Source organism: Aspergillus eucalypticola, assembly GCF_003184535.1.
Source record: "Aspergillus eucalypticola CBS 122712 chromosome Unknown BO83scaffold_16, whole genome shotgun sequence".
Taxonomy (NCBI): domain Eukaryota; kingdom Fungi; phylum Ascomycota; class Eurotiomycetes; order Eurotiales; family Aspergillaceae; genus Aspergillus; species Aspergillus eucalypticola.
The window spans coordinates 385,663-401,555 of NW_020290290.1; the positions used below are offsets into that span (position 1 = coordinate 385,663).

At 48.5% G+C, this 15,893-nt stretch overlaps 5 protein-coding genes across 5 annotated transcripts; 1 reads left to right on the forward strand and 4 right to left on the reverse strand.

Moving 5' to 3' along the window:
* Window positions 1–363: 363 nt before the first annotated feature.
* BO83DRAFT_315632 (cytochrome P450) lies at window positions 364–2,380 on the reverse strand (the record flags this gene model as incomplete). The annotated part of the gene is made up of 7 exons (XM_025527633.1): window positions 364–550; window positions 661–714; window positions 770–1,314; window positions 1,372–1,446; window positions 1,507–1,639; window positions 1,705–1,914; window positions 2,007–2,380. The coding sequence occupies 7 exons, from the start codon at window positions 2,378–2,380 to the stop codon at window positions 364–366; spliced, it is 1,578 nt and encodes a 525-aa protein (XP_025386994.1).
* Window positions 2,381–3,775: 1,395 nt separating this feature from the next.
* Window positions 3,776–4,851, forward strand: BO83DRAFT_447413 (nuclear transport factor 2 family protein; the record flags this gene model as incomplete). The annotated part of the gene is made up of 3 exons (XM_025536645.1): window positions 3,776–4,289; window positions 4,343–4,525; window positions 4,592–4,851. The coding sequence occupies exons 1-3, from the start codon at window positions 3,824–3,826 to the stop codon at window positions 4,849–4,851; spliced, it is 909 nt and encodes a 302-aa protein (XP_025386995.1). The 5' UTR covers window positions 3,776–3,823.
* A 3,861-nt stretch (window positions 4,852–8,712) lies between these two features.
* Window positions 8,713–10,038, reverse strand: BO83DRAFT_315630 (lytic polysaccharide monooxygenase auxiliary activity family 9 protein; the record flags this gene model as incomplete). Its single annotated transcript, XM_025527632.1, has 1 exon — window positions 8,713–10,038. The coding sequence occupies one exon, from the start codon at window positions 10,036–10,038 to the stop codon at window positions 8,713–8,715; it is 1,326 nt and encodes a 441-aa protein (XP_025386996.1).
* Window positions 10,039–11,014: 976 nt separating this feature from the next.
* On the reverse strand, window positions 11,015–12,850 carry BO83DRAFT_58021 (FMN-dependent alpha-hydroxy acid dehydrogenase). Its single transcript, XM_025537449.1, has 4 exons — window positions 12,578–12,850; window positions 12,011–12,516; window positions 11,275–11,944; window positions 11,015–11,199 (listed from the first exon to the last, which is right to left on the reverse strand). The coding sequence occupies exons 1-4, from the start codon at window positions 12,708–12,710 to the stop codon at window positions 11,024–11,026; spliced, it is 1,485 nt and encodes a 494-aa protein (XP_025386997.1). The 5' UTR covers window positions 12,711–12,850; the 3' UTR covers window positions 11,015–11,023.
* A 543-nt stretch (window positions 12,851–13,393) lies between these two features.
* On the reverse strand, window positions 13,394–15,721 carry BO83DRAFT_315664 (putative protein kinase; the record flags this gene model as incomplete). Its single annotated transcript, XM_025527634.1, has 1 exon — window positions 13,394–15,721. The coding sequence occupies one exon, from the start codon at window positions 15,719–15,721 to the stop codon at window positions 13,394–13,396; it is 2,328 nt and encodes a 775-aa protein (XP_025386998.1).
* Window positions 15,722–15,893: the final 172 nt, after the last annotated feature.

A 15,893-nucleotide genomic window follows, 5' to 3' on the forward strand; every position in this document is an offset into this window, starting at 1 on the left:
ATGATATAGAGGCCAGAGTTAGTGGCGTATTTGTGTAGTCGTGGCAGGCACTTACATGCAAGTGGGTCCGAAACCTGTGTTGACCAAAATGACCCAGTCTGCTGGTTTCGATATCGCGGACACACTTTTTAGGACGTGCTTCATTTTCCGGGCTTATAGAATTGTTGACACATTATCATGGCGGAGAAGACGGAAACCAAGACAGCATGTTAGATATAATATGAAACAAGAAAGGGGCATATATATTGCAATAGGTGCCAACTGGTCTCAGTACACCGATTCTTCAAAATCTCCTGTGTCTCTCCGATACAACCATTATAAATAGCTTTTTAGTCTGCACTGCATCTATAAGGCGATATTCAATCAAGCTGTAGTGGCCGACGCTGGATGAGACTGTTGGTATCTTGGCGTCAAGAAAGCCTTCCACGATCCTTTTTCAAACTGCATGGTGATATACTGTCTGTAATCGATATTCTGTCCGGGAACCTCGGCCAGGTCAAATCGTGAAAAGATATTGGCGGTTAACATTCTGATTTCTGCCATGGCGAAGCTGTGTTGTTACAAACAAATTAGTTACCGTTTACCTTGAAGGGAAAGACGAAGAAAAAGAATTCAGAAGAGGTGCCCAAGATAGAGAGGAAGGATGGATTCGAGACGTACTTCTTTCCAATGCATGAGTGCTTTCCAGCGGAAAATGGATAGTAAGCTTGCATGCTGAGTAAAGAAAATCAGCACTTGGCATCACTCGGTGATAATAATATAGACTTACTCAGGTGCAGGTACATCAGAAGGCCGAGGATCTAGCCATCGTTCAGGCCAAAAGCGCAGGGGCTCATCCCAGTATTTCGGATCTCGGTGAAGCTGGCGATAAGATGCAGACACAATCGTGTGAGCAGGGAGATGGTAACCCATCAGCTCAATCGGCGTCTTTCCAGTCCGACGACCCATCTCAGACGCTATCGGGTGTAGTCGAAGCACCTCTTTGATGCATGCTTCGAGGTACTCATATTCAGGAGACGTTCGGACAGTCTTGCTGGGGATAATCGGATCACTTGGTTGAAGGATCGGTAGGCTCTTCATCAGCTTATCTTTTGTTTCTGGGTTCCGTAGTATTTCCAGAAAAAAGCAGGCGATAGTTCCAGACGTTGTTTCGGACCCGGCTAGTAGAATCTCAGCCATCTGGTCGACAACTTCCCTAGTTCCCATTTTGACTCCGCTGTCTGGTCTTTCGCCATTCTCGAGAAGGTGTTGCAGAAGGTCGGGACGGACACTTTTGGGGGTTGCTTTTCGATGACCTGCGACTGCGGAGATGGCCTGTGCCGGTGTCAGCTAAATTGATTATCATATCAGAGGATTTAGGAATGTAAGTACAGCAATCATCTCTCGTGGCCAGTCAAATTCGATGTTCAGGCCGAGTCTCCTTAGAAGGCGCTTAATGTAAACAAACTGATTCTGCGTTAGCAGGTCGCTCACTCCTCCCTTCAACTAAGAAAATTCATCGATTACCTGGTATCGCCGAGTCATCCCTTTGAAGATGGCTGTTGGAATTGTTCGCCATATGTTCTCATCAAATTCAAGTTCCAGTTTCCTGTTTTTGTTCGTCTGGCCGAATCCGTTGCCAAAGGAGCATTCTCCCATTCTGAGGTTGCGTAATGTTACTGCGAAGCTTTCTCTCGAGTTGGTTATTTGCATCATAATACTTACATGTCAAGGGCAAGACTATGCAAATCTTCCATCAGGTCCGTAACTACCGGCGCTTTCTCGCCCTTTGGCGAGGGGCATGACAGCAGATCCACATATCGATTGATCAGGTCACCCACACATTTTGAGAACAAAAATTCGAGACCGTCAACATACGCAATCGTGAATGCTGGCGACAGAAACTTCTTGAGTCGCTTATGTGGATCTGGTCGACTTTGTAGTAGATCAGTACGAGACTTCGATCAAACCGTCTCATCCGTAATTGTTATCCATCCCGAGGAAGGAAAAAGGAGCAGGACGCTTACATCTCCCCAAATAATCCAGGACTTGTCCGATCTCTCGATATTTCTGCATACATGGTGACTTTCGGCAGATCAACTGTCATAAGAATGGCCTTGATGGCTTCTTTATCTGAAATCCACACCTGTCGCGGTCCCAGGCGGAAGATAGGGCCGTATTGTGTGTGGGACTTCTCGACGGCTTTCCATATCGTTCCTCTTGCGAATGCATAGTTAAGATGTAATGTTGTGAGAGGTGCATACCATGGCCCGGGGATCCGTGAGAGAGGGGATTTAATGGCTTTGATAACTCCTATTATGTAGTTGATGAATATTAGAGCGAGGATGAACAGTGGTGCCCAGTGGAGGTACACAGGAAGCCTCTCCGAAAGAGTCTCCATATTAAAGGGATACGCGAGTGGTTATGGTGAGGAATGTCGTTATGTGTCAGAAGGGTTACTGTACGGTTGATGATCGGCAACGTCTGAAGAAACAAACATTTCCGATACCGTGTGACTGTGGAGCTACTACTTGCTTATAAGCATACCGGCTCGCTGTTCTACAGCTTTGGTCCAAGGCATAATGTTGAATCTCCACCTCGTTGGTATCAGACTGACAAAACATATCTGATTTTGACATCATACGTTGCCATATCCGTCCGCAGAGGCAATGGAGTGTTGGTTTGTAGGAAGTGGTGAAGTCATTGGTATAGCCTTTATATGTTCCAATTCTGAATGACTCTGCAGAAAATCAGCTGGGCTACGGGAACATTCTCCGGGTCAATCATAAAGTCCGCTTCTCTTCTGGTTCCTCTTATGGTAATGCCTTGTGTTTTGCCATTCGAAAACCCTGGGAAGTGCAGATCCATGCCATGCTGAACTCTCTTTCTCGAGCATTAGGCTGGAAAGTCGAGGGTAAATCTTCCTTGAGCAATCGCTGGGGTATCTTATTTTGTGTGGCCAGTATGGAATGACCCGTTTGTTGGCGTGTCGCTTACTCAAGGTTTCGATGCATTCTTTCGAGTGGAAGTTACTGCATGCACGCGGTATATGGATGAGAATACTGTTTTGATCGTTCCCCAGGAAGCGGAGGAGGTTGACTATCAAGATGAATTGCACCCCACCAACGCGCTTTTTTCCAATTGACATGGCCGAGAGTATAATGGTCTCGAGTGTAATGTTGCCTAAGGGCTTTCTCAGGTCTTCAACATCTCATTACTTGGGACCTGTGTGGAGACTCGCACTCGGCTTTTGCTTTACCAGGTTGGGATTCCCAACACTGTCGCTCAGTCCTGTGTCCTAGTTATGGGATCGCCACTTACATATTAACTTTGACGGTCTTCGAACAACAAGTCATTGAGATCACTCCATCGATGCACGCATCCAGTTCTGTCATACCCTGTCGAATCGTACTCCAGCACGCTTCGTTCATCTCGTCATCCGAGAAGCCGATCCAATTACATTCGATTAAATATAATGGTAGCTCTGGTATAGTTAACCATCTCCACAATATTGTTCATTATCATTACCAGATAGACTACCCTAAGTTCTGGAGAAAGCTAGCAGTTTAGACATTGAAATGCGTACATATGACTAGAGCGCAGTTGTTCTTTCTTGGCACAACGCTGAGGACACGGGCATCGCGGAAGATCGAACCGCGAATTATACTTTTACCTGGAATGTGGCTGGTCTCAGCTGCTGCAGAATGAATGCTTAGGCTTGATAAGCTGTCATCAGGCCCGCCGTTTATCATTAATGTCTTCTTAACTTGGCCAATGCTACGAAAAATACATTTGAGTGATTCTCAGTGACCCAGGAGACGCTTCCCCCCAACGACGCCTCATTATGCCTTATCTCACCAACGCCGAGATATTATCCATATTCGGAGAACTAAGCAAAGTCCCTCGCGGCTACGAATCCTTCTTCAACCACGTCGATGACAATGTGCACTGGGAGATCACAGGACAAACCGCGTTATCAGGAGTATGGAGGTCGAAGGCAGAATTCTTGGATAGGGTGTGGCTGCCTATCATCAGACTGATAGCAGACCCGGGCCCTATATTTGAGATAGCCTGCCCTGATAGCATCACAAGAAACGAGGAAGGGTGGGTTAACGTTGAGTTGAAGACCAGAGACACCCGAACAAAACTGGGCAATCGTTTGTATAGCCAACATTATTCATGGCACTGCAAATTCAATTCAGCAAAGAAGATCGTTCAAGTGAGATGTTTCTTCGATACAAGTCTAGCAGAAACTGTACTTTTGCATGAGAAATACAGACAAGAGGCACTGGCCATCCTGCCAAACGATCGTAAGTACCTGGCCATAGTTCACAAAATACTACTTAACTAACTCTAACACCAGCGTTAGATAGGCCGGAAATGGGCCCGGACTACCCCTTAATACCCTTCGATCCCGCTTATAAGCGATTCTTGAATGAGTTCTATCTCAGGATGGACTCACCGAATGAGCACGAAAAATATTCACAATGCTTTACGCCCGATGCTACGGTAATAATGGGAGAAAGAGAAGCACGTGGTAGAGAGGGTAAGCTTGACAGGGTCATGTCTTAGGTTTGGCCGAGACTCTTCCCAACCATTGATGATTCTATAGGAATATATGCCCTGAGGAAAGCATTGTGGAATCCAACTAAGCGCTGCACGCATCGCCTCAAGCAGGTTTTCCCGTACGGACCTAATTCTAATGTGGCTATGGTGCATGGAACTCTCGACTGCGTATTCAAAGATGGGTCTGCTAAGACAGTTGACTGGGCTGCAAGATGTCACTTCGTCATGTTAGATCGAGTATATCTATCTCGATATCAGATTTATATAGCAAGTGATGCAGCTGGGAAACCCAAATCAAATCTTTAGGATGGTCGAGCGGAATACTACCATGTCACTCAAATTGATGGAACATTACGATATTGACACAGTATCTCAATAGCCGCTATGCTTGTAACGAATCGTACTCTGTGGCTTAGATGATATAGAGAATACACTATTCGGGTGCCAAGGCAAACTGTCCGATGCGTGGAATCATGGTCAATATCAGACGGGGTTTTTGTATTTGCATAAAAGCATAGGAAAATCCATGTGATTTGAGATGACCTATACTAAGGCACGGTGGACAAGAGTCAAGTTCACACAGTCACATAAAGGAAAACAGAGACACAAGACGGCGTATGAACGCCGAAGGTGTGCTTTCGCCAACATTTCCCGTTCCCTTGATGTCATTCAATATCACAGGCACAATTGCTGGCGCAGCTGGCTGGATCGCTGTTGTGGAGGCATGTAGCCTAACAGTCGAGGACACCGAGATCGTCGCACAACGAACCAGAGCCGGCCTCCTATCAAACCTTATAGTCAGTACTTCTGATAGACAGTCTATGAATAACAAACAAATGGGACCTCAGCTCCCTACCGTTCGCTTCCCAATGGATGCACCAATCTTTGCCGCAGGATCGTGTTCGGAGGTGGCTGCCACAAAGGCAGAAAAGAGGACGGCGAAGAGGACAGCTGAGACCTTCATGATGATAGAGGATGAAGTTATAGAGCAGATAAAATGCTTTGGAGGATGTAATGAGATGTAATAAGACTAAACAGCTGGGGGACGTACTGAGATTAAATACTTGGATGGACTTCACTGTGTTATTGCCTCAGCGGAGTGGTAAGTATGGCAATGCATTTAGCGGCAAGGGATATACTCACTTAGCCGATGTATTCTCTCGATAATTCTTAATATGATCTGCTCTTTACAGTACTCTATCCTAACCGCGACACTGCTCCAAAAGAGGTGACTATCGAAATGCGACCTGCATGTTTGCCCTCGATTCACCAGCAGAGTTGAACTTTGCTGGGCCATTTTTATCAAGAGGCAGCCATTCCATAGAGTAGTAGGGATGATCGTTCGCAGATTGAGCAATGACGATTACGAATGCGTTCTCATTGGAAATGTAATACACCCTGCATGAACACACTTCGTCCCAAACTATAAGATGGCTACACGTGTTCTTTACGCCATTTCTTTTCAAGCTAGCATCCGTGTAGCACGGCGACCTCAGGAGCGCCTTTACTAACATTGCCTGAAATGGAAACAAGATTTTAGAGCATGAAAAGGCTGACCAGATTGTAATCAAGTCACTACACACGGTCCTGGAGCATGGACTCATGGAGGCAACCGTCCAGGTGGACACCGGTTTCAGCCTCCTCAGGCCCTTGCATGCTGCACCTGCCTCTCTATAATTTGCTGCAACTAGATCGGATTCGGCGTAACAAGTCTATCATCTACTTTGTAGAAGGGTTTCACTGCAATTTAGCTGCAGTTAGTTGATGCGACAAGGCAATATTGTTCAAGTAGTCAGATAGTCTCACCGTTAATTGTTTCCAAACATTTCGCCGACTTTGCAGGATCATACTTTAATAGAATTCAATAGTCTGAAAAATAGTGTCATCCGAGAAACGGTCGTCAAGAGACTTACAAGACCAGGACCTTGAGCCTAAAAACAAAGATAATCAATGGGGTGGGTAGAAATTGCACTGCTCCTCTTAGCCGCTGAGTCTCTCCTTCACCCTGCTAAAAATTACGTGTGTTCCGACACCGCCACCGATCAGCCAGCCACTGTACCTGCAGGATATTACCTATCACATTGCCTAGCTTACTATGGATTGCGAGGCACGACGACATAGTCACATGCATTAAAGTGTTTTTGAGCATTACCTGTGCTAGCTGAGTAAATAAGATAGTTGAGACTCGCAACTTGTCGAAAAACCCATGATTTTCGGGCCCTGTAAAGAGAGGCAGAGACGCTATGGGATATGTATGGTAGAAGAATTAATTTCTGCGACGACTAACGCAATTTCGTGGAGTAGCAATGGAAGAAAGATAGGGGGTGCAAGGTTCTTGAATTTTCGACAACCACAATTCCAGTGACAGGCAAGGAGTACATGGACCTCGATATATCGATAGTTAGCTGAATAAATTGGATGGGAAGATGGTGTTAAAACGGGAATTTCAGGAAGATCAGTTAAGTAAAGAATTGGAACCTACCCCGAGATTCGAACTGTCTTACCGTGGGTGGGATGTCGCTTTTGTACTTCTGGGGTTAGCACAAGCGCTTTCTATACTTTGACCTTAAGAATATGCCGTTTGCTTTATTTAATATGGAATATCTATGGGTCATACAAGTTAATTGAATGAGAATGTGGCAAAGGTACCATCATATATGTCTTTCTGATTCCAGCGGATCCCAGGGCGTGTGTGTAACTAGGCTCATGCACTAGCGGAGTCCAGCTAACAAATACTCAAAGTAACGGTAGAGGTTTTACTGGGTTTCATGGCATTGTGTACTTGTCATGATGGAGAGAAAATCTTCAACGCTCTCCCTGGGTCGGTCCTTTTACCTCACAGCCCTACTTCAGTTACCGCCGAGGACATTCATATCCGTGCCACCCGGACTGTCTCCTGTCTCGGTCAGAAACTGACTCGCTTCTTAGCATCCAACGTATCCAGAAGAATTAATTCCAAGCATTGATTTAATGTTAACGCATTTGTATATCTTAGTAAACTTCTGCATAGGACAATAACTACATCGCTTAGACAATGCCCTTAGCCAGGCCTGGTTCTTTCCGACGGCTTCTTTCGCAGGAGTAGGAGTGGCTGCCACGAAGGCAGTAAAGAGGGTAGCGGCTGAAAGGATGGTTGAGAGTTTCATGTTGCTTGCTTTTGTAAAATGAATAGGCTTTCGGGGCCCCAATTGTGGTAGATGATTAAGGACGAAGGTTTTATAAAGAGAAGACGTGTTGAGTGATGGACTGCTCAGCCCTTCGTGGATTGTGTACTGTCTTTTATAGACGGTCAGTATAGTTTCTTTTTCTAGATTCATGGTCATCGGTTTACTTCAACGAGTATACACTGTGTACATCGCCGACTTCAGATTCAGCTGAGGGCTGATATGTCGCCACTATATCGCAGATCCCGAGATGATGGTCGATGTGATTTGTGGAGTTTAGATCCCTATGAACAAGACTAACTGCTGGATTGAAAGGGTATATGTCTTCATCAGCTCAGCCCGGAAGCATTAACCATAAGAGAAGATGTGACGAATACTCGGGAAAGGAAAGATGGTTTCCACTATCAAAGGATGTTTCTCTCTTGGAACTCGGCCTTTGCATCCGCAGAACAGCATAGCGAAATAAACCGAGCATCAGGGCCGTGTCCAGGGTATTGTAAAGCTTCTACGCATGAAATGGATACGTATCTAAGTCTGGCACTTTTGATCACCATTTTCTAGTTTCCAGTGCCTTTCTCATACTATTATCTCATCCTATCCAGGTACGGTGCAGCCACGATGCCTTCTGTAGCAGTTGAGGATATCAATACAGAAAGCATACTCACCGTAGCGCCCACTGGATGTTAGTGTATGATGGGAAATCACTAAATCAAGGTGAGATTTAAAAAGCCTAATCACTAGTACCGGTATTCAGTATAGATCAACGAGCCAAGGGTCTAAGTATCTGAGATATTACTACGATAAGCTTGAAATGTCACGCAATGGAAATGAGTTTTTGCGTTACACGCGTTATATTTGACTCCATGTCTTTCGCTATCAAAGCTTCTAGAGCTGGTCAAGGTAATTAAATAATACACATGAAGAGAACAGAGATGCAGGCCACGTATGCCGCAGATCCTTCACACACCACTCACAGCACGATTACCCGCAATCTCTATCTCTCTTACAAGCGACGACGGCGCAGGCCACTAACGTTGCGACGCTTCGAAGACGCAGAAATGGTCAGCGTCTCCGAGATGCCAGGAGTGCACTCAGTGCCGGCAGCCATGCTCTGGGATGCATCCCACTCGCCATTGACACAACGCTGGAACGCAGTGCCGCCATTGCAATACCAGTAGTCTTCCTGGCTACAAGAGCCACTCATGACACCCGAGGTAGCTGAGGATGCGGAGCTGGAAGCAGCGCTGGGAGTGGAGCTGGTAGGGGTAGAGGCCGAGTCGGAGGGGCTGGCGTTGCCGGGTCCTGCCATGCCAGGCTGGGTTTGACCGAACTGGCCACCAGCCATTGAGCCACTGCCGGGCTGGCTGTTGGTGCTACCAGAGCTACCAATACCAGAGGAGCTGCCGGAGCTACCAGTGGGCTGAGGACGAGAAGACGTGAGCATAGTCGTTTGGGATCCAGCATAGGATGCAGCAGCGGAGGTCACGACAGCGGCTTCGGTCGCTGAAGCGCTAGTAGCAGCAGCAGTGATAGTCGCATCAGCAGCAGCAGTGGTAGTCGCATCAGCAGCCGCGGTGGCAGTGCTGCCAGCGGTGTAGAGGGTTGGGCCGGGGATTGTATAACTGCTGATGCTCTGCCAGATGTCGATGTAGATGCCGGGGTCGGTGTCTTTGTACAAGGCAGTTCCCAGGGTTCCACTCGGGGTGGCAGTGCCGCTTCCGGTGACGTTCAGGTTGATGCATTGGGGGTAGTTCTGGGCGCCATCCAAGTCCTCAGCACCGTGCAGGGCAATAATCTCGTGGCGAAGAACATAGCTTCCAGCCTCGATATCAGACGGGATGGTAATGCTGCGGGTGTAGTTGTTGTCAATAAGCTTATCGGTAGCCCAGGTGCCGGGGATCTCGGAATCATCGATCAGGCCACCTGCATCGATCTTGAAAAACTGCAGAGCAGTCTTATCGACGTCAGCGCAAGAGCCATTGCAGTTGGCCAGGTAGGTGATCACTGGCCCATGGTGGTCATCGGGCCAAGTGTTCCAGGTCATCTTGACGGTTCCACCCGGTGCGACCGGAGCCTCAAGTGCACCAGGAGCGGAGCCACGGTGGCAGACGATGTTGGAGCTCTCGTATTGGGTGGGAGAGACATAGCCATCATCCGTGGCATTCGTAGACCAGGCAATCAGCTCCGGGGGATCGGACTCGTAGTAGTAGGTGTCAACCAGGTAACCACCGTAAGTAGTACCGTCCACCTCGATGCTCGACACATAGCCATGTCCAGCCACAAGGGAAGCTGAGGCCAGCAGGACTCCCGCAACCTTAGAAAGAGGCATTTTGTACTGATTCACGCACAGCGGAATATCTAAAGAATGACAAAAGAATGGAAGAACTTCAATCAATGAAGTTCAGATGTAAAAAGAATGAAAGACTGGCGAGTCGGAAGAGATCGATCTGCTTGCAGGTAAGAATCATTTCGAGGGCGGATTATGCTATTTAACATTTCTCGGATGATCAGCTCTGCCAGATTTCTTGAGTAACGATCAAGCTAAGCGAAGCTTCCGTCATCTCCAGATCAGTTCCAGTTTGATGAAAGGATCTATGGACGAGGCAGCTCGATGGCGTTGCTCGGAGATTCGCTGTTTCAGAAGTCATGGTGGCTGCAGACTTGGCAGAACCATGAAGAATCATGTACTCGTCGATCGAGTCATCGTGCATTCAAGGCGGATCCCTCATACGGGCTTGAGATGCGCTGAGAGCTAGATTGAATGAATGGATGAGTGAAGTTGAACTGTCGATGTCAAATGCCGGAGATAGATTGGGGTTTGGCGCCAGGTAGAAACACGCCAGCGGCTAAGCGAGATGACAGGAAGTCGATGATCCCAAAAACGGACCCGGCTCCACCGGTTCTCTTGATCTCCAGTCGTCTCTTTGCGTGTGTCGAGTCAGTTGTGGGGGAGTGGTTCTCCAAGTCTAAAGATGATTCACAAAGCTTCATAAACGGTGCTTGCTAGGTATAAGCGGTTCCTGCTAAGGATTTGACTTCATCCCGCAACTTGTGTAATTGCCGACATTTCAGGTACTACTGGCAATGAACTTAGCCCTTCTATGTCAGTACCACTTGAAATCCATGCAATTGTTTAGCTTGTTTCGTAATGATACGCAGAATGGTGCTCAGGGAGTCTTAAGTCTACCCAATCAGAGATCCTCACGTCCGTGTCTTGAGATGAGGATATTCTGCGACTATCTAAGCGGTGAGGATACGTTTCTGTATTTACCAAACTGTCTAAGACCTTATGGCTAACTCTCTCATTATTCATATCATAGCTTTGGTCCGATTGGACGTCGTCCTTTGGCTACCATTCGTGCGTATGGATGGGTGGCTGAGCTGGGGACCAGGTGATCTATATCTCCTGTGTTGACTAGGTGGGGACCAGCCTCGTCGAGGCTAGTAATTCCTACATTGCGCATAGCTGTCTCGAGCTCGTCTCTCATGACTGGTGGTAAGAGTTGTTAGCAAGCAGAAATTGGCCAAGTGTAGGGAAAGGAAGCTGGATAAAGAGCACACTTACTGTCAATCAAATGCTCCACACCCTCCTGGCCATAGTTAGTTGCAAACAGCATGCTGCGTCCCATTCCAACCGCTGTTGCGCCCAGACACACTGCTTTAAGAATGTCGGTTCCCCGCCGAATACCACCATCGACGTAGATCTCCATCCGATTGAATATCTCCGGGCACCGCTTGTGTAGCTCCAAAAGAGTGACAATGGAAGGTGGGCTGGTATCGAGATTTCGCCCGCCATGGTTGCTCAACAAGATACCGTCGAGGCCGGCTTCCATAGCAAGAATCGCATCATCAGCGGACATCACACCTTTCAGGCATACGGGCAAATGTGTATGCTGCCGCACCCACGCCAAATCCTCCCAGGTCAGTCCGGCATCAATGAAACCTGCCATTACTCGTCCCAGACCGCCACCTTTCTTGTCATTCTTTGCTTTGGATGGCGCCATCGGGACCGATAGTGTTTCGTCGGCTTTTACACGCTCATCTGCCTCCCGCTTCCCAGGCCAGGCGGCATCCACCGTAATGAAGATAGCTTTGACGTTGGGATTGGCGGAGCATTGGCGAAGGAGAGCAGCGGACTTTGCACGGTCGCGGTTCACGTACAGCTGAAAGAACATATTTACTGATGGTGCAGCACTACGCAGCTCATCTAGGGGATAGGAAGAGTTATTGGAGACCTGTATAGGAGTTCAGTATGAAAAAGCAAATGATGGCATTATTCAGGGGAAGAATTACGAGCATACCCCTTGAAAGATGCCTTTGTTCTCACAAGCTTTTGCAATTCCCAACTCGCCGTCTGGATGGATGAGCTTCGCCATTGCTGCCGGGCTAACGAAGAGCGGAAGCTCGGTATTGACGCCAAGCAGCTTGGTCTTCGTGTCGACTGATCGCACATTCTTTAGGATTCTCGGTCGGAGCCATATACGGTCGAAGCACAGCTTGTTCGCATCCCTCGTAATCAGGTCTGTTGAAGCACTGGAATAGAACGCCCATGTCTTCTTACTGGCAGTTTTCGATGCGACTAGTTCGAAATCATGGGAGTTTATCAGGGTGTCTAGCGGTGGCTTTTCCTGCTCCAGAAGCAAGGGCGGGTTCTGAGTGGGCGGTTGCTTCAACCAGTCCTCATTGATTGTCGCTTCATCCAGCACTCCCATATTTCGCTCTGGTGATAGGTGTGTCTTGATGACACTGGGAGCATGAACTTCAGAGTATGCTTTGGTGGCATCGCGTCCGGCGTACTTCAGGATAACTTGAGTTGACGTGTCAGTCTCGATTTCTAGTTGTCGTAAACCTTGACGCTGAGATCTTACTTGACGATCCTCCCGGATGCTCTTCCAGGAAATCCGTCACATCCCACACCTGGTTGTCTACCACAATCCAGCAGTTGTCGGGCGTCTTGTGCTCAGAAATCTGCTGTGCAGACAACTGCCTCTGCCTCGCCATCCTGTCCGATGGAGCTAGTAGGATGCTATGGAAGCCTGCAGTTGAGCCGATATTGTGCTATGTTCACCACTTAAACAATGGCCGTTAATGGAAATTGGAGATGCCTGGGGTAGAAGGTTATGCACAAGGAAGATACGCGCAAGGGATTGAATGGGCGAAGGTATGAATTTGGCTGAGATATATACCGCCGTTGTATGGACGGAAAGCGCCCGCGGTCGGGGAACTGATCGCCCGCGTGCTTCGGCATATCATCGTTGCGGGGTGACGCAGTAGCCACACAGTCATGAATTGAAGAGATGTAACTGCTCGGTTTGCACCCCCGCAAATTGGCGGCGGTGGAGAAGGGGCTCGGGCTGGTCGGAGCATCGCCGAGGCCCTGCTGGTTGCGGCGGTCGGGGAGTTCGCCGCTGTCTACGTTGTACAGAATAGTCCCGCAACATTCAATGGTGTGTAACAACATGCAGGGAATGCTATCAATCGAATTCGGCACATCGCTATGCTTACCTCTAGATAATTTACATGATCCCTTTTCCTTGCCCACACTCATCGTCACCCATTTCCAATTCTCCAGTATGTTCTTGACCATGTGCACGTCGCCAATCCCAATCAATCGATCCATCGATTACTTCTCTACCTTGACACATTCCAACCCTCGGAAGTCACGCTACAGACCACTACGTAGTCTAGCTTAGGCCCTGCACCTGGGAAAGAAGCTTCTCCAAATACTTCTTGATCTGCGGGGAGCGCCAGCGCTGTTGCGGATCTGGCTCAAGCATGCCTTTTATGCACGTCATTACATACTCAGCTACTGACGTTCCACCCGCAAGGGTCATGGAGCCCATGTGAAGCTTGTGTGAGAAGTCTTCGGGGAAGATAGGTCCGGTTGAAGTTTGCCCGGGTGGTCCTCGGGTGAGCCCGGTGAGAACGAGCTGGCGCTCCATCTTAGTATTGAGTGGATAAACCAGTTCAAACAAAATAACACCCAGCGCGTATACGTCAAGGGTCTCGTCAATGACGTATAGGGATGCTGGTTTGCCATGCTGGCGTGGCCGTTCTGCCATCCCTGCCTTGCTGGCGTGGAAAGGGGGGCGGTAGAATTCGGTTCCAACGACGGTGTGGATCTCTGCGTCTTGTGGCTGTGTCGAAGAACCATCTGGGGGGCGATCGTTGATGTGCGAGATGTCTGCGACGAGACCGAAATCACCGATACGAGGATGGCAATATCTATAGATCGGTCCATGCGCGCTTGCACAGGGAGAACATCCATCCAATTGCTTCTTGTCCGGAGCACAAAGGAAGATATTAGCTGGCTTCAGATCGCGGTGCACAATGTCCTTGGAATGCAGATAATCAACACCGGATATTATGTCCAGCATGAGCTTTACAGAAGGCACCAGATGATAGCAGTGGCGCCGTGGGAGCGTTTTGTCGTGCTCCGTATTTGTGCTTGGCTGTGGGTTGAGGTAAGAGCTCAGCGAGATCGGGTGTAACGACATTTGTATATGCAGAACAACAGCGGGCAGCTGAGCTGCGCTTCGGTATCGGCGCTGAATTTGTAGCTTGGATGGATCTTCGCTGAGGCCATCCGTGAAAATATCATCATCAGTGCCACCAAAGGTAGACAGCGGGTCTTGCGAGGCGAGGCTGAAGTTGCGCGGGATGGTCTCTACCTCATCATCTTCCCCGGTGCCATGTGTAGTGGATGCCTTTGATGTGTGGGTGCCCACACTGGAGTGGCTCTGACGGCGATGATACGCACTGGAGCCCTTTGACTCAGGATCCAATTGTAATGAATGCTGTGATACATCCGAAGTTTCTGATTGTTCGAAAACGATCCCGAAGCTTTTACTGTCTGTCAATCCCATGCTATAAGTGCGGCTTTGAATCTGCGCAGAGTTGATGTCTTCAGACTCCTCGTGCAGCGAAGTAGCGTAACCGGAAATGGGAGATCGTTCCACCCAGGCGCCATAGTATCGAACGACATTGGTATGCTCGAGTCGAGCGAGTGTTCTAATCTCCTTCATGATTTTTTCCAGCTGATTCTGACTGCCACATTGTAGCTGCTGAAGTCGTCGCTGGCTGAGAGGAATCTTCTTGATTGCGTAGTCCTGGTCGTCTATGTGATTCTTGACGTGGTATACTTCGCCAAAGGAGCCACGGCCCAGAACTTTGACCTCAGAAAACTCCATAGTGTAACGTGACAAATGACTGCTTGGCGGTTGTGATTTGGGCTGAAGCAGAGGCAAGCCAACTGTCGAGCTTCCTGGAAGATGTGTTGGCGAATTAAGCAAAGCTGTAAGGTTGAATGGAAAGTTTCGTGAGGCAGGGACGTTTTCATGGCCAAGTAATTGCTTTCGGCCGGCTGGCAGTCCAACACCACTAGGTCCGGGGTGTATCATGTTCAAACTTGGACTAGTCGGCCACGGCTGAAGAGCTTTACTTTGCTCTAAGCCCGGGCCTGCATCGTTTGCTGCTATGATTCCAGATGGCTGTCCACCGACGTCGTCAAGTTTGAGTTTGTCTAGCATAGACATGCCCAACATATCAAGGTTGTCGCGATAATATTGTCTCGTTGCCCCCCATTCATCTCCTTCAATACCCTGAGAAACCGCGCCTACTGAGGATAGGAATGCAGACTTGTGAGTGTACAACTGGTTCCCGAGATATCGCACTTCAGGCGAGTCACGCGTGTACTGTCCATTGGCGCCCGCCTGTTTGTTTAGGATATCTGCCGCCCGGGTAAGGCAGTAGAATTCGAGAAGGGCAGCCGTCATCATGTTTGAATGGCCCTTTGTATCACCCTCCAGCACCTTGACGGAATCAGCCTCATGGTCTCGATGGGCATTGTCCTGCAGAAGGCGAGATTCATCAATGCCATTTTCCTTATTCTGCTGTGTACCTTGGGCGGGCACGCAATCTTTCGTAGAGATATCATGTTGACTTTCGTCCGAGGACGCGTCCGAAGACGAATCTGAGGATGACACCTCACCAGGGGGCCTGAACATTGACATGGCAGGTATGACTGCTGTGAATAATATCCTTCGGAGATAACGATTGGGTGTTCGGAGATAATGATCGGAGTTAAAGCCAGAACAGGCCCAAGCAGAAGAGGAATAGCGCAGCCATCTACGTGCTAGTAGTCACAGGCACAAGTGCAAGCGAGACAAATACTGGGCCGAATGC

Excerpts from the sequence above, each read along its gene's own strand:
- BO83DRAFT_58021 (XM_025537449.1), bottom strand. The coding sequence starts at position 12,710 with ATGGCGAGGCAGAGGCAGTTGTCTGCACAGCAGATTTCTGAGCACAAG. Across the intron at positions 11,945-12,010 it reads ACAAAGGCATCTTTCAAGGG|GTCTCCAATAACTCTTCCTA; the intron begins GTATGCTCGTAA and ends ACTCCTATACAG. Across the intron at positions 11,200-11,274 it reads TGTGGAGCATTTGATTGACA|TCATGAGAGACGAGCTCGAG; the intron begins GTAAGTGTGCTC and ends TCTTACCACCAG.